The sequence below is a fragment of the Gossypium raimondii genome, chromosome 11, assembly GCF_025698545.1.
Source record: "Gossypium raimondii isolate GPD5lz chromosome 11, ASM2569854v1, whole genome shotgun sequence".
Lineage (NCBI taxonomy): Eukaryota > Viridiplantae > Streptophyta > Magnoliopsida > Malvales > Malvaceae > Gossypium > Gossypium raimondii.
Genome location: NC_068575.1, coordinates 26,200,351 through 26,223,602, shown reverse-complemented (window position 1 = coordinate 26,223,602; position 23,252 = coordinate 26,200,351). Strand labels below are relative to the sequence as shown.

Below are 23,252 nucleotides of genomic sequence, written 5' to 3'. Positions count from 1 at the left end.
GGTATTTTGGTGTTCATTTTTTAGATATAAATACTGAACTTTCAGCGAAATCTAGAGTTTTTCTAGAGAGTTTTAGATAAGCTAGGAGAGTTAGCTACTTTAGTTAATTTTAGAGAGCATTTTCTTTATTTCCTTGCAATTCTTAGACTAGTAATTATAGAATTTTCATTGCAATTAGATTTAGGTTAGTTTCTTAGTAATTTACTTTCTTTCAATCTCAATTGGAAACGAATATTAAGTGAAAAGAATATTTTCCATTGGGCAAGTATTCTCGAATGAAGATAAATATATTTCAACTTTTATATTGAGTATTTCTTATCTTACTCTCTGAATTTTCTGCGCTTTAATGATGTTGATAAATAAGCTTGTTGTTTTGGGTGAATCAAGAAAGGTTCTAAATTCACATGTGGTTGATTAACTAGATTGGCAATTATGTGATTAAGAGTTAAATTGGTTAATGATGGAATGTGAATTATTAGTTTGATTTTGTGTGCTTAATTATACTTATGCTCGACAATCATAGGTATAACTTAGTGCTAAGTGAAAATTGTTGCCTTAGTTGATTAAATCAACCAAACTCGCTAAGTAGTAAGAGTTGAGACTCAACGTGTGCTAGGCAAATAAGTAAGAGTTGTGATTTAATGGCAAATTATGGAGTATGAAACGAGTTGAGAGACTAGGGATCTATGGTTAGCAATCGATCATTCCTAATCATCTTGTCTAAAATCCTAGTTACTAATTATTAATTGAAGCAATCGACCATTACATTTACACTTAGAAGGAAAGTTTTTAATTTAGATTATTCGGGTTTAAATAAGTAATTTGTTTTGTGTTTCATTTGGCAACTAGGGGGAGAGCATTTCTTCTGCTTTAACATCTACCATATATATATATAAGGCTGAAGTCAGATTTCTCCATATTCTCCAGGGGGATTTACATTATGTTCCCGACTCGGATTGATTCATTTTATTGGATTTGTTTGATGCTTTAAGGTTTAAGTTCATTTCGTAGGATGATGTTTTCATTTAACTTTAATGCATGCCTTGCATGGGAAGTGTTAGGAAAGTTTTATCAAAAATGTTAAGAGGGGAAGATTATTGATTCAAGCGGTATGTGGATTACTGTGTACCAACATGATGAACCACACTTGTACCATACCAAAGTTAATGGTTGGAATATTTTCTTCGTAATTATCTTTTTTTATTTTAAAAATGAGCTTTAGAATTATCACATTCACAACGATACAAACCACACAGAACATGTAAGTTAAAGCAGACTGGCAAACAACATTTTACATTCACAATGGTACAACAGTAACTTCTATCCGGCAAAGAATGAATTGAATGGATAAATTCCAATAAACTGAAACATAGGAAGAAATTGTCTATAACAGTAACAACATGAAACAATTACAGCTCTTACTCCAAATAGAACCAAAAAGAAAAAGAAGATTATACAGAGCAAAATTCTCTCCCTTTACATTGAAGCAAGAAGATCTCTCATTTCAGTCACTGACGGGATTGTTTCCGTAGGGTAAATTTTAGCACAAAGTTGGGCAAAGCTATCATATTTGTCCAGAAACTCCTTCTGTCAAATTTTGTAAGATGTAAAACTAGTAAGAAACTGGTAATATATCACCAAATCAGCACCTAACAAGTTGAAGCAACCTAAAACTTCCTCCTTTCACCCTGACAACTCACCTGGGTTCTTGTAATGCTCTTTCTCAGCGCATTTCATTAACAGCTTCGACAAAAAAAACTAAAGCCTTGAGCTGTTTTTGAAAATAGAAGTTAACATACCTTGCACTTGTCCCACAAAGAGGGTAAAAGCTCCTCACATGTTAAGTTCTTCTGCAACTTCTTATACATTGCAGCAATAGACTTGTCAACCTGTAAGACAAGCCGATATAGATTCCATCATTTGAAACCAAGACCATTATGTTCATAAAGTTGTTGATCAACTCACCCCAGTTAAACTGGATTTTAATGTCTTCCGGAGATCCATTTTAGACAATCCAAGCTGGAAAGGAATCTGAAATTTGTGGGGGACAGTTGGCAAAATCATTTATTTGCTAACAATTCACAAATGTCTGAAGATAATTGCTGGCACTCATTTAATTATTTTAAAAAAATGATTCAGGTTTTTTATCATGGGATTCGGGCTATGTCCAAATACTGGATGGGAATACCATGCATGTCAAGCCTTGTTCTGTATATTTAGTCAAAAGTTGGATAGATACTCCTGAGGAGCTATTTGATGAAACTCGGTGCTTTAATTAAGTATTAGAAAAAATCCTATCATTAGCATGCTAACCTCTTCAGGTGAAATAGTAAACATTAAATCCTCAATCTTTTTAGCAAACTGGAAAAGTCGTTCAAATTGCTGCAAAAGGAAAACATTTTTAAAGACGAGTCATAACATAAAAGGTTTAACAGTATCTCCTCAACTACTTAACATCACTCCTTAACAGTAATGAATAAAGCAAAGAAAAAGCCACCAAGATGGATTACTTACAAAGTATATTATCATGCTGAGATGACGTTGACATGCTTGTTCATATGCTTCACTTGCTTGGTGATAAAATTTGGCTAAAGTGGGCACAACATTGGCCAGGTCATATAAGCTGTAACATGAATGGAGAGGGAGAAGAATTGCCATCAAGGAAACTAAAGAAATATTATATCCGGTTGGTCATAGGAACAAAATGAGACAAGAAGATCCCGACCTATTCTGAAAAGCGGCATAATTTTCTAAAAGAAATATTTCAGCATATTTTGGTTCAACTTGTGAAAGTCTTTCGAGAGTCACAAACATAATGCTAACCTGCAAAACAATATTTCCACTGTGAATATTTTTCAGTAATAACTATACACATTCTAAAGATACTAACATAATTAATTTACAAAATAAAAAGAAAAATGAGCTGATTTGGTACCATAATATGAAAAATTTATCTTATAAAGAAAAGAAAGGATAACAAACGATCCAAATAGACCATACAGGGAAGGTGATTGTACTTATTACCCATCCACAAAAGTAGCTCAAAAGGCCATACATGAGTGACTTATCAGTCTACTTCATGCAAAAGTTTGTTGTATAGTAGCAAAACCAAACTTTAGTACATGTAAGTCTTATCATGATGCTAAGAGAACTGTATTATTCATCACAAGCTCACTTAACCACATTATTAACTTAGTCAGAAAATCAAAAAGGATACCAGACTCAAAACAGGACTTACAAATTTGGTGTATGCTAGATCAACCAAGTCCCTAGATTGTCCCTGGATGTACTGTTCCATGCGAGTGGCTAGAGTTGCAAAGCTGTGCATAAGAACATATGAGCTATTTACAACCAACAGAAGTACAACCTTAGGCACAATACAAGTAAATGATAGAGCATCATGTAAGAATACTAAACCTAGCTGTTTTGAAAATAAAATTTATAGTATGCTGATAATTTATAGAAACATTTCAAACCATTAACTGAAATCTACTACATTTATTTTGTTTTTTTTCTCCTTTGCTGTTTTATCAGGGTCTCAAATTTGCAGCACGCACTGAATTCTCACAAAGGCATTCACTTTACCGAGGGATGTATGGTAAGACCCCTGTCTGTCGTGCGTTACGCTCACTTCTTTCAATTTGATGACACGCCTCATCAACAAACTACAAATTTAATTGCAGCTTAAACATGTTAGATCATACTAAATGCAAAAGGTGAGAAATTTAATTGCAGCTTAAACATGTTAGATTCATACTAAATGCGAAAGGTGAGAAATTTTCAGTTTCCATATATTTTACCCGGCTGAACTGCATTGAAATTTTTGATTCCAGGTCACCAAGGAGGACACGCATCGAATCTTGCTGCATCAGATTTCTGGCCAGATAGATAGCGCTCTGTTACCCCATGCAAGGATATGCAACGCAAAGGGTCAATCTTGTAAGCCCAATCAACTAGAACATAAAAGTCTTCCTGTAATCCAGAAAAACAGGAAATTGAGATTGTAAACAGAGTGCGACCAAGCAACACCATAAGGAATCAGAAACAAGAACAAGCACTATGAACTAAATAATAAGATCATGCAAGCAACTGAAAACAATGAGTATTAATACAAGTACCAAAACTTCGGAAGGCATTCATAATTTAAAATATAATTCTGGTTCCAGAAAATAAATAACAAACATAACAAGGAGCAACATCAAATCTATCTGCAAAAGGCTCCAACATAATTACATACTTGAATTCCATCAAGCAAATCCTGTAGTGCTTCATTTAATGCTAGCAAATCTGGAGAATTTTTACCTAGCAAAATAAAATAGTTTCCATTGGTCAGAAATTGAACTATAGGAAAGGAGATTTATTACCACAAATTATGAAGGCACAAGAGAAATAATTACCAGCTTTGCTATCATTGTCATGAACGGGCCTACTTCCCTGATCGACATTATTGGTATCATCATTATCATCATCATCATCATCATCATCCGCATCCTCATCATCATCATCATCATCATCATCAGCATCATCAGCATCATATGATCCACTCTCATCTCTTGGGGGAGCAAGCCCAGGAACATCAAAGCACATGAAATGTGCAAAGAAAGAACTCTGCAGTTTGAGCCATGAAAGAATTAAATTTTAAAAATCTAAAACTTAAAAATGCATGTAATCTCGTGTATAATTAGTGTAGAATGGACTATAACCTCATCTACAAGTAGTGGAACAAAAATTGTCAGCATTTTGGCATAAGCATCAGAAACTGCAGAAGTGTCTGCATTATTCGCACTTTGATTGCCACTTGTGAAAGTTTCCAGCCAAGTATTTGGAGTTTTTGATACTTTTGTACTAGCACGAAGCTCATTGGCAAATTCATGAGCCTAAACAGAATTTTAACTAATTATCAAGCACTGTAACCAACATAAAGATCAAATAAGGAGGCACTTCTTTTCTAGATGATTGAATATTTCATTTTGAGTTCCAACCTCTCGGCGCAGAAGTGAGTTCAGGGAGCTACAATAAGCTTTCCTCAAAGGACCCAAGCAGTTACCATCAAGAATCTGAGAATGAGCAGTGACAAAATTATTAGAATGACTGAGACACAATAATGGAGATTTAGACTTGATCTGCATTTTGACCTTTAAATGTTGCAGAAGGCGGGCATACGTCCTGCACTTATACCGCAAGTCTGCATGATCAGGCTTCTTCAACTGTCCCCGCTGTTAAAATCAAGCAGGTGAACAACATTTAGGAAATTGTTTATGGTTATGATCAAGATGAAATAACATGAAGTAAATACCTGAGAAAAATAGTTTTTGTCATTAATCATAAAATCCACCAAAGTGGCAAAGCAGATTCTCAAGAACTCAGAAGCTTTACGGACAAAAGTAGCTTTTAGTATTCCAAGTTCTGCCCGCTTCTCTCTAACCTAAAATGTAGGCACAACAAACAGAAGCTACTTTTTTTCTTAAAGGACCATAAAAATCCAGATCCAGTGGCAATACTAGTCTGCTAGAAAGTTACTGAAAGTAAAAGTTCTAAAAAGCTCAAAGTTTAAGTGACATCAAAGTAAGCAGCATGTGTTAAGCTAGTCATGTGCCACATAATCACTGTATAATTTGACTAACTACAGAACTGTAGAAACTGAGGGAAATGAGAGGGGAATCCATACAGCTCGTATGTTTGCAAAAGTAGAATCCAAATTAGGTACTTCAAGGCCATGTAAAGCATTAGTTAACCATTCACATGCTTCAACATATTGAGGCACGCTAGCCTCATCAAACTGGCTTCCTGTCAGACATGATGCATACTACAACCAACAATAAAATTGTTAGGAGAATACAGGCTACATACCTTTGCTAAAGTCTAAACAAAATTATAGCAATGGATGACATACCTCAGAAGGGAAATGAAATCGTTCAACAAGCTTATCAAGTTCTGCAATGAGTGCTTTATTATTTACAGACTGTACCTCTAACTTGTTGTTGCGGGTTTCTATCTGTAATTTTGTGAAAATAAGTTCCATGCTAAGAAGCCATGTCACATGTTGAAGTCATTAATATATAGTTCATATCTTCATTATTTAGTTTGAATGATAAAATTAGCAGCAAACTTGAAGTAGATTATGGAATGACGACAGACTAGACAGGAAGAAAACAAAGGATCCTACATATTAACAGACTGTCAAAAGAAGGTTCCCTACCGACTGAATATCTTCTCTCATATGTCGTAATTTAACATTGAAGATGCCTAACCATTCATCCATGTCATCAACACAATTTGTTGCTACCTCAAGCCCTTGCAGTACCTGAACAACCAGGAATATAACAATTAGCTTAGGGGATATAAGAAGCGTATTGCTAAAAGGGGTGAACATCAGCATCATTAAGATTAATTATGAATTTTCATATGAAAAAAAAACAAAGAATCTCCTAAAGACATAAAGCAATCGTAATAGCTACAAGTAAAGAGAGAATAGAAAAAGAAGTTCCTCACACATAACATCTTCGTTCAAACTATTTAGGAGTTGAAAAACATAATAAAGCACCTCTTAGAGAGGAAAGGCCACAAGTCGAGGTAGAGAAATGCTGAACCTGAGTTTATCCAAAATGGGAACAACAAAGACTGCATAGACAATCTGATAAACTTGATACTTGATACTTGTTACAGATTGTAAATTATGAATAGCTATAGATGTGTAATTATCATGATCTTAGGCTACTTGGTAGGCTTAACTGTAGACAATTTATCTCAACTAATCTCATTATTGATTTTTAGGGATTAGATTAGCTTAAAATTAGGATTATAGATTTAATATATTGATTATGTTTCTTTAGTTAGGCCTACTCTTTTAGTATAAATAGCCGTGCAGATTTTTTTGTTGGAATATACAAGAGAAAAGGATTCCTATTATCAACATGGTAGCTTGAGAATCCAGGGGAGCCTATTTTTTTACGAAATTCCCAAATCTTAGAAAATCAAACTTGGTACTCTCCATTTTTCAACCTATATTTTTTCACTGCCCCCTTCAACAAAGCCGAAGTCTTATCTTCGATGAAACCTCAAAATCCGATGACCAAATTCCCTGCGCGTGGCTCTCACACGCCACCCGCAGCTCCGGCATTCTCTCTCACGAGTCAGCGCGTGCAGCTCACATCCATCGAGTTTAATTCTCCGACCACCACCGTTGGCTTTGTTAGTGTTTCCCCGGTCTTCCTTACTGTTATTGACTCTTGTGGTGCTTTTTTTTAGAGATAAAATGGCAGAATTAAAAAATATATTATTTATAATAACCCCTCGAATCCAACATCCAATTTTGTAAAGTCGGGTGATGTCTTTAATACTTATATTAATACTGACTCATGAATTATTAATTCTGGTGCGAATAGACACATGACAGGTTCCTCTACAAATTTTTTAAACTACTTTCCAACTAAAACAAAAGAAAGTGTCAAGATAGTCGATGGGTCTTTTACTCCTTTAATTGGATCAGGTTCTGTCAACTGTACACCCAATATTAAACTATCCTCTGTACTACATGTCTCTCATTTTCCGGTTAACTTTTATCTGTTAAAGCCATCACAAATACCTTAAATTGCAAAATTGAGTTTTTTTCTTGATCATTGTGTATTCCAGGACCTTCAAACAGGGAAAAAGATTGACAATGATTGATTGCATGATGGCTTATATATGTTGGAGAGCAGTAGTGAATCTATTCAAGCCTTTTTTTGGAAGTAATAAGGTTATCAACTAAGAAATAATGTAGTGGCATAAGCAGTTAGGACACCTATCATTTTTTGTTATGGAAAAGTTATATCCCAAATTATTTTCAAAAACTTGGTTTGATTCATTCTTTTGTGAAGCTAGTGAGTTTGCTAAATACACTAAAATTCCTATCCTTTGAGAAATAATAGAAGTAATACTCCTTTTATGACTATTCATTCTGATGTTTGGGGTCCAACTCGAGATATGTCATTATCTAGTAATCGGTGGTTTGTTACTTTTATTGATTACTGCACTAGGATGACTTGGGCGTATTTGCTAAAATCGAAAAATGATGTATTTACATGCTTCTAGTCTATTCATAAAATGGTGTGTACTCAATTTGATGCTAAGATGCAGTTTTTTAAAACTGACAATGGTACAAAGTACAATTTTGATACCTATTTGGTGTCTTATGGGATAATTCATCAAACAACTTGTCCCAATACTAGTTCACAGAATGGGGTTACTGAAAGGAAAAATAGACATTTGCTAGATGTCGCCAGATCTCTTATTCTTGTAACTGCCTACCTTATTAATAGAATGTCACTCAAAACCCTTAATTTCAAAAGTCACTTGGAAACTTTACAAGGTGAAAATAATTATATTGTTCCTCCCAGGATATTTGGATGTGTCTATTATGTCCATGATCGGGAAACAGACAAATTAGATCCATAAGCCCTTAAATGCATGTTCATTGGGTATTCACGAAAAACTTTCGTTAGTATGGATATTACATTTAGAGAAACTAAACCCTTCTATGGTATAACTCAATCACCTCTTCAAAAGAACAATGAGAGAGAAGAATTGGTACTTTACTCAGTAACTATTGAAAACCTTATTCCAGAAAACACCATTGTTCAAGGGGAAGCTACTACTCAGGGGGAGACTACTGTTCAAAAGGAGATTGTTGGGTGTTTGGACAAACCGGATTTAAAGAAGTATTCAAGAAGGCTTAGAACAGAAGAAGTTGTCATGCAACCTACTATGTGCCAAGAATCTTTCTCTTTTGGTTAGTTACCCAAATATTCCTCTTCTAGTAAGTTAACCCCTAATGATTTAGATAAACCTATTACCCAAAGAAAAGGTGTTAGATACTGTATTAGACACCCTATGTTTAACTTTATCTCTTATGATTCATTGTCCCCTCCCTATAAAGCTTTTACCTTGTCTTTATCATTTGTGTCTATTCCACAGGATTGACGTGAAAAATTTGAAGATCCCAAGTGAAAAGAAGTCATGGTTGAAGAAATGAAAGCACTAACAAAGAATGAGACTTGGGAGCTAGTAACTCCTCCAATAGATAAGAATTTGGAAGGATGTAAAAAGTGTTTACTGTGAAACACAAGTCTGATAGTTTGATTAAAAGGTACAGTAGACTATCAAAGAGACATTTGCCCCTGTTGCCAAAATGAACACCACTAGAATTTTGTTATCTTGTACAGCCAACCTTGACTGGAACCTACAACAATTTGATGTGAAGAATGCATTCCTACATGAAGACTTAGAAGAAGAAGTATGTATGGAGATTCCTCCTGGATTTGATGATGCAAAAATGCAAGAGAAAGTATGCAAATTAAAAAAAGTCTTGTATGCATTGAAACAATCTCCCAACGTATGGTTTGACAGATTCCGCAAAGCTATTATCACTTTTGGTTATAAAAAAAGCAATGTTGATCATACCTTTTTTACAAAACATTGCAAAGGTAAGATCACTTTTTTTATTGTATATGTTAATGACATATTGATGACACAAGACGATGAGAAAGAAATGGCTCGACTGAAACAATGTTTGGCTTAAGAATTTGAAATAAAAGATCTAGGGAAGTTACAATATTTCCTGGGAATTGAAGTTGCCAGATTTAAGAAAGAAATCTTCATATCTTAAAAAAAAATACATTCTAGACCTTTTGACTGGGACATGTATGATGGGATGCAAACCTGCAGAATCACCTATAGAAAACAATCATAAGTTGCAAGTTAGAATAGGAGAGTCAGTGGATAAAGAAATATATTAAAGACTGATTGGTAGACTAATTTATCTCTCACACACTAGACCTGGCATAGCATAAGCAGTCAGTTTGGTAAGTCAGTATATGCATGATCCTTGAGAGCCTCGTATGCAAGCTATCTTTCGCATTCTATGCTACCTAAAGTCTGCCCCAGAAAAAGGTCTCTTTTCTAAATATGGTTATCTTCAAATAAAAGTTTTTACAGATGCAGATTGGGCTGAATCTCTAGATGATGGGAGGTCTACATCTAGATATTGCACACTTGTGGGAGAAAACTTAGTCACTTGGAGAAGCAAGAAGTAAAGTGTGGTTGCTCGATCAAGTGTTGAGGCAAAATACAAAGCCATGGCTCAAGTTGTTTGGAGATACTCTGGTTATTAAAAGTTATGGAGGAATTAAAGTTGTCAAATAAAGGAAATATTATCCTTATATTGCAACAACAAGGCCGCCATCAGCACAGCCCAAAACCCAGTACAACATAATCGAACAAAGCACATAGAAATTGATTGGCACTTCATCAAAGAAAATTTAACTGTCAGCATCTTAAGCTTAAGCCATATCACTGATCTAAGATAGAAGAAGGCTATGATTGAATAAATGAGGGCTTTAGCAAAAAATGAGACGTGGGAACTGATTAATCCTCCTGAGGGGAAAAAATGGTTGGCTGCAAATGGATGTTTATTATCAAATATAAGGCTGATTGTTCAATTGAAAGACTCAAAGCCAAATTAGTAGCGCAAGGATTCACTCAGACATATGAAGTGGATTATCAAGAAACATTTGCTCCAGTTTCTAAATTGAACACGATTAGGATCCTTTTATCGTGTGTAGCAAATCTCAACTGGGACTTACAGCAGTTTGATGTAAAGAATGCCTTCTTACATGAGACCTGGAAGATGAAGTGTATTAGAAAGTGCCTCCAAGATTCGAGGATAAAAATACTCAAGGGAAGGTACGTAGACTAAAAAAGGCCCTATATGGACTAAAGCAATCTCCCAGAGCCTGGTTGACAGATTTAGTAAGGCCATGGTGTCGTTTGGCTATCGACAAAGTAATGCTAATCATACCCTCTTTATAAAACATCACAACGGTAAAATTACTCTCCTTATAGTTTATGTTGATGACATAATTATGACAGGAGATGACAAGGAAGAAATGGTCCGGCTCAAGAAACAATTGGCTCAAGAATTCGAAATCAAAGACTTGGGAAAGTTACAATATTTCCTCGGAGTAGAAGTGGCCAGATCAAAAGAGGGAATTTTCATTTCCCAAAAAAAGTATGTCTTAAATCTTCTGACAGAGACTGGCATGTTAGGTTGCAAACCAGCTGAATCACCTATTGAGAGTAATCACAAGTTACAAGCAGGGATCGGTGAAACAGTGGATAAAGGGAGATACCAAAGGCTCGTCGAACGTTTGATTTATCTTGCTCATACTCGACCTGATATAGCCTATGTTGTTAGTTTGGTAAACCAAATTATGCATGATCCTCGCGAAGCTCATATGCAGTCAGCATTTCAAATTTTGTGCTATTTGAAGTCTGCACCGAGCAAAGGTATTCTCTTCTAAAAAAATAGTCATCTCAAGATAGAAGTATTTACAGATGCAGATTGGGCTGGCTTTCTTGAGAACAGAAGGTCTACAGTGGGTTATTGTACTCTTGTGAGAAGAAACTTAGTCACTTGGAGAAGTAAGACACAAAGTGTTGTGGCTCGATCAGGTGCAGTGGCTGAGTATAGGGTCATGGCTCAAGGAGTTTGTGAGCTTTTATGGCTACAAAAAGTATTGAAAGAGTTGAAGTTGTTGAACAAAAATAGATCAACCTTGTACTGTGACAACATGGTGGCCATCAACATAGCTCAAAATCCAGTACAGCACGATAGAACCAAACACATCGAAATAGATCGTCATTTTATCAAGGAAAAAGTAGTCAGTGGTGCCTTAATTTTATCTTACCTAGCATCCGAAAAACAGTTTGCTGATGTTTTTACTAAAGGGCTCAACTGTAAGACTTATCATAATATTTTTTACAAGTTAGGCATGTGAGACATCTATGCACCAACTTAAGAGGGAGTGTTGAGAATCTTTGATTATTTGATATTATTAAATAGTACCTTTAGAGATTACAACTGATATTTTTTAGAGATTCTAATTAAAAGATATTATTTCCTTAGTTGTTAAATCCTACATGTATATATAGTTGTATATATTTCTAAGAAATATATACTTTGAAAGAGTTTTTCCTCAATGCATTAGAGTATTTATCTCTAATTTCATCAAGTTACCTTTCACAAGCGTATGTAACTAGTATAAATAACCTATTGTATAGGGATGGAACTACACCAACCAAGCACTAAATAATGTAGGCCATTGATTCTTGTTGGAGAATCTCAGATTATTTAGCTATAAATATCATGTAGTGTTGTAATCTCTTATAATTTAGCTATTATTGTTCTAGATTTGCGGGATAGACAAATTTGTAGACATAAACTAGTTTATAAGGATAGACTAATTTTTAGGATACGATTCTAATTTCTTTCCTAGAATAACTATTGTATCTTTCTATTGATAGAGGCACATACTTATCATTTGGAATAAAACAAAAAAAAAATTCATGGTACCAGAGCTAGGTATTGTACAAAACTATTCTAGATTCACTTACATCCTTCATTGCTAAAACTTTAACCTAAAAATCGTTCTGCCTTCATTACTGAATGTCACCTTTAAATGGTTGGAATCCAAAGCAATTCCTCAAATCCTCTTGAAAATAGTGAATCAAATGAACTATAAAATTTGAATCAGATCCACATTCAAGTGTTAGGAAAAAAGCCTTTACCATCTCTAAATGAGGTATTCTCAATAATTCATGGTGAGGAAAGTCATAGGGCAGTTATGTTGGAATCTCAAACCGTAGAAGGGTCACCCACTTCATCCACCAAAGAAAAAAAAATGAGAAATAGTTGAATCGAGAAGGAATCTAGTGCACTTATTGTAAATAACCGTCACCAAACTTAAGGGACATGCTGGGAACACCATAGGAAGCCTCTAGGTGTAGGTTGAGACAAAGGAGACCAGAGGTAACATGTTTTTCTCTACCGATGTTGAAAGTTCAAACCAAATTGGACGAGTAAGTGAAAAACTCCTTAAAGAAGAGATTAAAAGGTTATAGAATCTACTTAAATCCCTCGAAAAACCTAGTGCATCATGTGCATTAGCTCAAACAAGTAGGTTTCCTTATTCTTGTGCTCTTTGTGCCTCTAATATTCTTTACAAAAGCTCTTAGGTTATTGATTATAGATGAATCATTTATCTTTATTCCAAGACAAAGAGTCATAAATTTATTTCCCAATCATTATTTGGAAAATATCTTACATGTTCCCAAATTATTTATGAACCTTAAGTATATTAGAAAAGTAATCAAAGATTTGAGTTGCTTTGTGACTTTCTATTTTACACATTGTGGTTTTTAGGATTTGGCCAAAAGGAGGATTATTGGGTTTGTTAAGGAAAGGGACTGCCACTATATCTTAGAGGCCAAGAGTGGAAGTGGCAATCAACCTTCATCGTCCTATTTTTCTAAACACGTATCTTCAAAAAAAGAGAAGATTTGGCTGTAACATTATCACCTAGGACAACCTCCATTTTCTTTGTTGAAAAAACTCTTTGCTGTTCAAAAATATTTATATAGATAGTTTACTTTGTGATGTTTTTGAGTTGGCTAAGCACCATCCTGTTCCCTTTCCTTTAGGCAATAATAGATCATCTTTACCTTTCTCATTAATGACTTAGATACGTGGGGACCATTGACAAAGGCAAAATGGTTTGTTGTATTCATTGATGATTGCACAAGGGTGACGTGGGTCTTTCCTGAAAAAATAAATTGGTTAAAAATATGTCATAAGACTTTGTACTCTTCAAAAGTTATGAATTTAGTCCCTATACTTCCATTTCATGAAATTTAGTCATACTTTTCAAATTTCAAAATTCAAGTTGAACTATTAATATTGTTAAATTTGTTGCTATGACATTTTTTAAATTAAAAAAATACTCACTTGGTATCCATGTAATTAAAAAAAATAACTTTGTAATTAACTTGAATTTAACAGAAAAAAATCATGAAATAAAGGTACATGATCTAAATTCCTAATTTTCAAAAAGTTCAGGGACTTGTGGCACAAGTGAGTGAAGTATTTTCCTTTTTTCAAATGATCAAAAACAAATTCGGAGTGAGCTTTAAAGGTTTAAGGACTTATAATGCAAGGGATTATTTCAACCTAATCTTGTCACATTTCTTTAAAAGGGACAAAAGTTGACATTTACTTGAAGTCTAAAGAGCTCTCTTATTTCCAATTTCAAAATAGGATCCTTCAAAAGTTCTAGGTTTCAAGCGACCTACAAAAGTACTCGAATTCCATTTTCATGACACTAACCACCAAACGTCTTCCGACAGTATTTGGGTGAGTTAGTTTTGTTTATATTCACAACAAAGGGAAATTTGACCCCACGAACTCTAAAATGCATCTTTGTAGGTTATTCCTCCACACAAAAGGGTATAAATAATGTTTTCATCCTTCATCAGTATTTTCTTTTTGTATTTATTGATGTAACATTAATTACAGGGAAACTCTTTCCTCTTAAAATCTTATCTTCGGGGGAGAAAAATATTAAGGAAGATAATAATGATGACTTTTTATTGCTACCACCTTTGCCAACTACTGCATCAGACCAAGTTCCCTAAATACTGTCTGTATAACCAATTTCTGGGGGGAAAGTATAGTGCGAGGGTTTATGCGGAAGACTTATAAAGATATTACAAAAGTAAAGGAAAGTTTTTACAAAGAAAATCTAAAAAGGAAAAAGATACTATAAAAGATTGATGCCTATACAATTGCTTTCCTTCCTCTATTTATAGTGGAATTAATCTACCATTTTATACAAAAAGACAGAATCCTTATCAGGAACACTGTGCGGGATTCGAAAAACAATTGTATAAAACATATTGAAATAGACCAATACTTCATAAAGAAGAAGTTAGAAAGTAGATTAATTCCCATGCTGTATGTTCCTACACATGGGCAGATGGTAGACATATTAACTAAGGGGTTAGCTTATACTTCATTTCAAGAGATTACTAGCAAGCTGGGAAAGGAGAACATCTTTTCACCAGCTTGGGGGGAACTGTTGGAGAATCTCATGGATTATTTAGTTATAAGTACTGAATTGCTGTAAACTCCTATTATTTAGATATTATTGTTCCAGATTTGTAGGGATAGCCTGGTTATTGGTATAGGATCCTGATTTCATTCCTAGAATTATTCTTGTATCTTTGTCTAAATAGAAGCACATAGCAATCATTTGAAATAAGAAACAAAAAAGATTACTTCAATTCTTAATAGTACCAACATGGAACCAGTAAGATTTGAGAGCAAAACTAGAGGAAAACACAATCAAAAACAAAAAATAGAAGAGAATACCTCATCTACTAGAGGTTCAGTTTCCAAAATAGCGTGCACATTTGCGGCTTCCAGAGCAAGAAGCTCTCGCTTCAACCGCTCAGAAAATGCTTCTGCTTCACAAACGCCCATGACATAACTGTGTACCATGTTATGATCAAACGCATTGGGATAGCATTAGGTGCTTCAGCATTTACAAACCAAACACAAAAAATATATATGAAATAATAAAATAAAATAAGCAGTATATTACTTTTCAGTTATGCAAATGAAACTGACAATGAAGGAAAAGAACTAAAGAATCATAGACTATCAAGGAACCATGACGACTAGAATCATATCTTCAAGCTTTTTGCTCTGTTTTCAAAAAATAATTGATATGACTCCCAAGATAAAGACCGCACTCATACACACGTATCACCATGAAGAATAGAACTGTGACTTCACCTGTGATCTAACCATCACAGCAATTTGGCAGATGATACATGTAAATTTTCTTTTTATTTTATTTTTGGATAAATGACTCTTGGAAATTTTATTTTTTAAAAGAACTAAATGCAACATATATAATTTGAACACTCAATGCCTTATGTCACTCTCAATTTTCATTAGCATTTTAGCATTTCATAGTTTAAAAAGGTATCTGAATACTCGATTAAGGGTGAAGAACATCTGAATTTCACTGAAGAACCTTAGAACTGTACAAAGGAACAACATACGTGCCCAAAAGAGCCTCCATGTCCTCTTCCTCTGCTTGAGAGACAAGTTCCTTTTCAACAGTCACATCCAAGTCACCTTCTATTACCGTACTTGGAACTGGACCATTTTGCTGATTCTTTTGAGTAGTAACCGAGGGTGTATGTTCCTAGATACAATATACCCAATCCATGAACGAAAAGAGAAAAAATTGAAATAAGATTTCTTGAATTTAACGTTAATGTACTTAAAATTCCAAGCAAAATCATAATTTGACACTGAAATTATAATAATGACCACCAAGCCACAAGGACCAGCAATTTAGAATATCCTTAATCTTGGCCACTAGGCATCAGCAACTGAAAGCTTATTTTAAGCTCTGTTCTCTATGAGTTTCAAGTAATCTATAATTTGCATAAAGAAATGATTTAGTATCAACTCAACAGTGAAGGATTTAGGAAGAATAAAGTCATCAAATTCACCTTAGCCCAAAGGGCCATTTCCACGACATCTATACCAACAATTTTCGGTATACGACCAAGTACATCTCTGCAAATGTTTAAGATACATAATAACAGGCGGTTCCTGCAAAAATATTTAAGGACATAGAAATAAATAATCATAGGCAACAATAGCCAACTGTGAATAGAACAATTACGAAAAGAAGATAAGTGTAATTTTGTTAAAGAACCGTAAAATGAGCAAAGAAACATCCCAAAAAAAAAAGGTGATATCTTCAGTCCATAGCTATTTCAATCCACCTGTCGTCACTGTTGCGCATAGTCCACTGAGGTGGAGTAACACTTTGACTTCTAAGGTTATCAAATCCCTATAAGAAGTTTAGTTATATGCTGAAGAAAAAATCCAAAGCAGAGAGAATGCGTGCACAATATAAATCATAATGTATTGACATGTTGAATATTAGAATCCATTGAATCAATTGTTTTAAATATCAAAATAATAATATATTGTATTTTTACAATCAATTATTAACAAAGTAAATTTTATCATTTTTGGTGCTAAAAAATATTGATGTTAATATACAAATACAACAAAAGAATGCCATATAATATAAAAGACTATTCAAAGAAACAATAAATTATTTCTAGATTGAGCGTTTAAATTATGTAAGAACGGTTATATCTTACATGAACTAAAAAAATGGAACTAAATTTGCCCGAACACAACCTGAAATCCAGAAATGACCAGAACCCAAAGAGCTTAACCCACTAGTGACTCAAAACCAAAAAGACTGAAAGCCTAAATGACCCAGTTCAAACTGCCCAACTGCAATGTCTAAGGGAGAGAATGGAAAAGAAGTTTAAGGGAAAAATACATTCTACTTCTGCTCAATTGCTTCATCAAGTCACCTAGTCACTAAACAGTGTTTGGCCTACAGGAGTAGAAAAAGATTGAACAACATACAGCACTCAAAAGAATATTGTTACTCTGATAACCAAAAGAAAAGGAACCAAAGAAAGAGCTCACCAATGTAAAAGTACATCCACTAGGATCATTAGACTGAACCTCCACCTTCGAAAGATGCTTCAGTTTGTATAACTCAGCAGCCTGTACAATTTCAAAACTTCATATGTCATATCTAACAATCAATCATACTAGAATACCTGTTAGTTAAGACTAAAGAATCTCATCTTTAACCCAATGGTTACCAGACTTTGTGTTGGACATTAATGAATTTTGCTTTCTTTTTATTCTACAATTATTCTCTACTTAGTAATGCAAAAGTGATTTCATAAATGCTTGTATGTTTCACATGAGAAGGTAGACATGGCTAAGCTCTATTTTTGTTATATGTAATAATACTCTTTACTTTTTATCAGTAGCATATTTCAGTAGAACAGGGAAATATATGATCTATAAGAACAATAAACAAAGCTGTATCCCACTTTATCATGGCCATCTTATGATTTTTGATTCAGCAATAACGCACAGAAAAGACAATAAATCACACGCTGCTAATTTATTCTCGTAGCATGTCAACCTTGTATGACCAACAATTTTCAACTACGTTAGCATAATAAAGCGAAAGACACAAGCAACGGTACCACCATGTCCTAGCAAAAAATTGATGGAGGATCACAGCTTCAGAGATCACAATCTATCACAGTAAAGGAAATGCAACCTTGCGATGGCCACCCTTATAATTCCGAGTTCAGTTTTTGTATGCTACTAAGTGTAACACTGTAGCAATGCTTACTCAATAAAGAACCATGAACTCGTAAGATCATCTTTCTAGGCAATTCTTATTTGCTTAAGACATGTTAACTTAAATTTAAAAGACTATAATAAGGACAATTACCTCAATAACGCCTCCAGTAGAATACTTCAAGACCCGCAGAAAAGCTTTAGTCCGCTGACCTTTTGCTTTAGCTGCATAAACCATAGGATTTCATGAGGACAAGCAATAAGAGGCCTTGCACAAATATGAGAACACATTCCACTTCAAGCATCCAACAAAACAAGAGCCCCGCAGAAGACGAATATGGGAACACATTTCACTTTAGATCTAATGATATTATTTTAATTGAAGAACCGTTGGCAAATCACAGCTAATATTCGTGAATTTGAATTGTTCTACCGGTTTTGCACAATGACACCATCGTAAAGGTTAGTTCGGTAGCCCATTATCGCGTTTAATGTAATTCAGCATAATGAATGAAATCTCGATCGAGAAGAAGCAAAATAATATATATATTCGATACATCCTAAATCCAGGTTATGGAGAGGGCGTACTGGAGATAGCAATGATTCTGGGTTTAGCCATGTTTTGGCGCCCCATTGCCATTGGTCCCAATTTGCTAGTAACACTACTAACACTAGTTTTTCCCCACATCCCATGGCTTTTAACGACGCGAATCGACATCACGACCTTCTGCTTGGTGTCTTCGATGGCGGCCTGGCAAGCTCGCCTTAGCTCCGCGTCGTCCGCGCTCGATTTCGCCATTTCCTATTCCTTGGATTTTCTCCTTCCTTCTTCAACCGCTGTGAGCTTCCCAGGTTCCCAATCTCCGGGAAAGAGTGCGAAATGTGAAAAATGTGTGATTAACAGTTAACTGTAACGAACCAAACGAAATGAAAATTAATAATAATAAATTTTAAAAAGCGATATATGCTAGCTTATGATTTGTGAGAATAATACGCGCCCGTATAAATAGGGTTTGAAGTTTGAACTTTGAAGGCTCTAACTTACCATTTTTTTTAAGAAACAAAATAGGAGACACCATAATTTGTGAAAAATTAATGGGCTAGTTTATTTTTGAAAAATGGTTTTTTGAAAAGTGTTTTTCTTTAACCTTCAAACTCTTTTTTTAATAAGAGTGTAATTGTTTTATCATTCCATTAGACACTTAGGGCTCCTTTGGATGCAACTGGATCTCAGTACGTTAGTTTTTTTAAGCTAAAAAAATTGCAACTGAAATGTTAGTAAACGCAAGGCTGTTTGGAAAGCATTCTTCAGTGTGTTGAAAATGTATTTCACCTCACTAGATGCTTAATTCCAAACTGGAGCCTTTTGTTCCAGTAAAAGTTTAGCAACTTCAATTGCTTTTTCTTTTCCTCTTTTACCCTTATATTCTTCAGTTGCATTCTTCAGGCTTTTCTGATGTTTGGTTACCCTTCTTCTCCCCTTTCCCCTTCCTTTTGGGTTGCAAATCAGTTTGGTCAAGGACCTCTTCCGGTTCCTCCTTCATCCAGGTAAGGCTCCTTCTGCTTCTTCCGTTTTTCATTCCTTTTTCTTCTTCCGTTCTTCATCTTCTCTTCTCAAAGATATTCTGTCTTGACTATAAATAAAGAAGCACGCAATTTACCAAATTAAATCAACGAAGACAAAGTCCGATCCATCGAAGAAACAATGGCGAGCCTTACATTGAACAAGTAGAGTATCTCGATGTTCTCACTAAAACCGAAAAAAGCGGAGTTTCCAAGCCGAGCACGTCCCTTCATTCTTGTCCATTTCGGATTATCTGTTTTGATCTTTCAACATAAAGGATTACTTTACAACCGCTCTTTTATTTATTTTCTATACTTGTCATTGCTTACTCTTAGCGAAAACATGTTTTGAAGTTATCAAATTGGAAAATTATAGGACAATTTAATTTAAGCTATACTTGTTATTTGCGACTTCGTAAATTGGGTCTGATAGAACCTTTGAGATTAGTTAAACTGGTTCCTTGAAAATGGTAGTAATAGCTTCATTTGTTAATTTGGTTTGTAATTTCTTTTAATGAACCCCTAATTTTTTTGGTACTCAATCTGGATTATAGAACTGAAAGTTTTCAAGTGTGTGTGTGAGTTGGGGGGGAGGCTGCTAGGGAGGCATACATTTGATATAAAATATTTCATTTTGAGTATTATTGTGTGTTAGAGGTTGCTTATGATTTACATCTTGGCGTTTCTCTATAATGGTAGTTTCTTGATATGTAACTCATTGTGATCTCTTTGCGGGAGATGTCCATCGAGATGGGGATTGCCATAAAGCGTCCATGTCGGATTTTCTTTGAGATTACACAAGAATTACTTCTCCAAAAACGTCTGATTGCAAGGACTCGTGGCGGGGTTGTGGGATATCTCCGGTCTTGGCCATATATCTCTGGTGACTCATCGCTAATAACACCACGATAAGTGAATCCAATTTCACAAGTCTTGATCTTGCTTCTTTCATAGGGCATTTGAAAAACTGTTGGTCTTTAATCTTTCTATGTGTACCGTGTACGATATTCTCCCCATGTTCTTGTTTATCATTGCTACTTTACATTGTTTTATATACTTGCTAGATTTGGTTAATACATTTCTTTTAAATATCTAATTGATAGTTTCCTAAGCGATGGTAAACCTAGCGGTTTCTAGATGGCCAAGAAACCTTTTTGTTCGGAAGGAGTGAAGACATCTGAGTCTTCTTCTTCTTTTCTTTTCTTTCTTTATTTAAATATCTTATTGTCCATTCCTTTGTAGTAACTTTCAACACAAGAAAGTCTTTGGAGATCAGCATCCATTGATTTTCTTTTTACCTTGTTGGCCCATTTTTTTCCATCGTCTATTACTTGGTAAACATATTATTGTTAGAAATTTATCCCTTTTTGGTTGATCTAGTGTTAAAACACAATGCTTGCTAAATATCTTATTTGTTCAGGAGGGAGCTTCAAGAAGAACTAGGGTGATCCTCCCAAAGGATGCATTTGAGTTGATATTCGTTTTCTTGAAGAGTGGTTAGTTGATAAAATATTCTTTTGTTTTGGTGTAATTTACTCTCTTCTTGGAATGTAATTGAAATGCGGTGATCGATGACTATGATGCTTTTTGGTGATTTTGGCAACATTTTCTCGATTTTGTTGCTTTGCTAGAACCATTGGTGCATTAATTTCGATGCTAATGCCGTCTTACTAAATTCAAGTCTGCTTTGTGTTCATCGGGTTCAATATTTTCAATAAACAATTAGCATTTGGCATAAATTTACTCGAAAAATGGTGTTATATTTTTCATTGTAAGTTCATAGTTGTATTGACTTCCTTTTTTTAGAGAAGAGTGTTTTGATTTATTATTTTTACGAGGTATGTTTGCATCAATCTTATGCAATGATAAGACCATCTAGACATTAAGATTTCACCTAGGTCCTGGATCACTTTCAATTTATCATTATCACTATTATTATCCCATGTTTAGTTTCTTGGATTTTTTGTTTAATTGATGAATCTCAATATTGTTGAGATGCTTAAGTGGTTTTGTGATACTTTTAATTCCATTTTGACTTAACATATGCTGTTTACATTTGATTGTAGTGTCACAAACAATGGAAAGTTCATCAATAATGAATACAGCGATGTATACCTAGTAACAACTCTAGAGCCAATTCCTCGAGAAGCCTTTACACTTCAGGTAAGGAAGTTAATAATTGTTCTCAGTTGAAAATTTCAACCCATTCAATGTTATTTGATTATATATAATATGCAAAATTTTGTATTTGTTTTCCATATCAAAGTACTTTCTTTGTCCAAAAATTGTTGAGATGAACAATAATCAATAACAGTCAGAATTATCATTTAAAATTTCATGGATTTTGTTTTCTACTGGTTTTCTAGTGGAGTATGGATTAATTTTCTTGATATTCCAAACTGTCTCTGATGAGTGACAAAGTTGACTACAATGAAACATCCGGTGTAGGTATGGTTTATCATCTCAAGTATAAACATTGCTTGTACTGAATGAACAAGTGGAATTCAACTCTAGATCTTAAGCCCTTCCACTCTTGGTTGTATTTTAGTCTGTTTTCATGTTGTAAGCTTTTTACTCTTATTTGATTGGAAGTTCGCTTTTTGATCTAAAGCGAGCACTGAAAGAAAAATGCCATTGTCAGTGATGAATTTATGGAAACAAGTTGAACAACTCTGTCTCTTTCTCTCTCTAAAATTTTCCAAAAAATATTGGACTGCCAAAGCGTAAGTGCAATTCAACTTTTGGTGCCTCTTTTAAGGGTTTTTTTTTTTGAAAGAGAAATATCTTGCACAAAGACAAATGAGAAGCCTAAAAGTCTATAATGTTTGATCACATTTATTTGTTAGAAAATCCATTTTTTATGGTTTGTTTTTGAACCTAATAGGCTTGCATAGATTTGCTGCAGAATCCCTATTCTGAAGTATATCCATATAGCTCTCTGGTCTTCATTCTATGGATGAGATTCATCCTTCCAAACTTCCATCTTTATCATTATTGTCCTCCTTTTAAGTTGGTTTTAGTCTCAGAATTTAAGGCTATTGATGGTGCCTGGTGCTTAATGAATAGTTCATTATACATTTTCTTTACAATTATATATGAAAGTCATGCTTTGAAAATGTGAATGGTGAGTGGTAAACAGGGAATACTGATAAGTGATTTGTCTCGCTACAAAACTACCTGAAAATGTGAATGTTTTTTATTAGCTTTTTTTATGATAGGATACCGAAGTCTCTGATGTAAAATACATTTCTTTTGGGGAATATAGAAGTCACCTAGCTGAAGCAGATCCCACTACACCAAAACAGGTTTTTAGCGGCGCTTTTTTAGGCCTTTAGCGGCGCTTTTTAGCGCCACTAAAAGTAAGCGCCACAAAAAACGCCGCTATTGCACACGTCGCTAACTTTTGCGGCGTTTTTAGAAATAAACGCCGCTATAGACCATGACCTTTAGCAGCGCTTTTCCCACAAACGCCGCTATAGACCATGACCTTTAGCGGCGCTTTCCCACAAACGCCGCTATAGACCATTACCTTTAGCGGCGCTTTTATCACAAACGCCGCTATAGACCATTACCTTTAGCGGCGCTTTTATCACAAACGCCGCTA

At 34.6% G+C, this 23,252-nt stretch overlaps 1 protein-coding gene and 1 non-coding gene across 2 annotated transcripts; one reads left to right on the top strand and one right to left on the bottom strand.

Moving 5' to 3' along the window:
- Positions 1-1,262: 1,262 nt before the first annotated feature.
- LOC105804295 (exocyst complex component SEC3A) lies at positions 1,263-19,069 on the bottom strand. Its single transcript, XM_012636844.2, is given in 26 exon segments — positions 1,263-1,587; positions 1,800-1,889; positions 1,966-2,031; positions 2,314-2,382; positions 2,515-2,623; positions 2,726-2,823; positions 3,239-3,320; positions 3,586-3,665; positions 3,801-3,854; positions 3,856-3,972; positions 4,238-4,302; positions 4,398-4,608; positions 4,704-4,877; positions 4,983-5,057; positions 5,136-5,216; positions 5,297-5,425; positions 5,669-5,806; positions 5,894-5,995; positions 6,200-6,304; positions 15,245-15,362; positions 15,943-16,088; positions 16,402-16,504; positions 16,681-16,748; positions 17,408-17,488; positions 18,240-18,310; positions 18,674-19,069. Coding segments are annotated over 26 exon segments (2,754 nt in total). The 5' UTR covers positions 18,885-19,069; the 3' UTR covers positions 1,263-1,476.
- A 1,999-nt stretch (positions 19,070-21,068) lies between these two features.
- On the top strand, positions 21,069-22,938 carry LOC105804296 (uncharacterized). Its single transcript, XR_008190593.1, has 3 exons — positions 21,069-21,144; positions 21,715-21,811; positions 22,867-22,938. It is a non-coding gene; the product is annotated as an uncharacterized LOC105804296 (transcript).
- Positions 22,939-23,252: the final 314 nt, after the last annotated feature.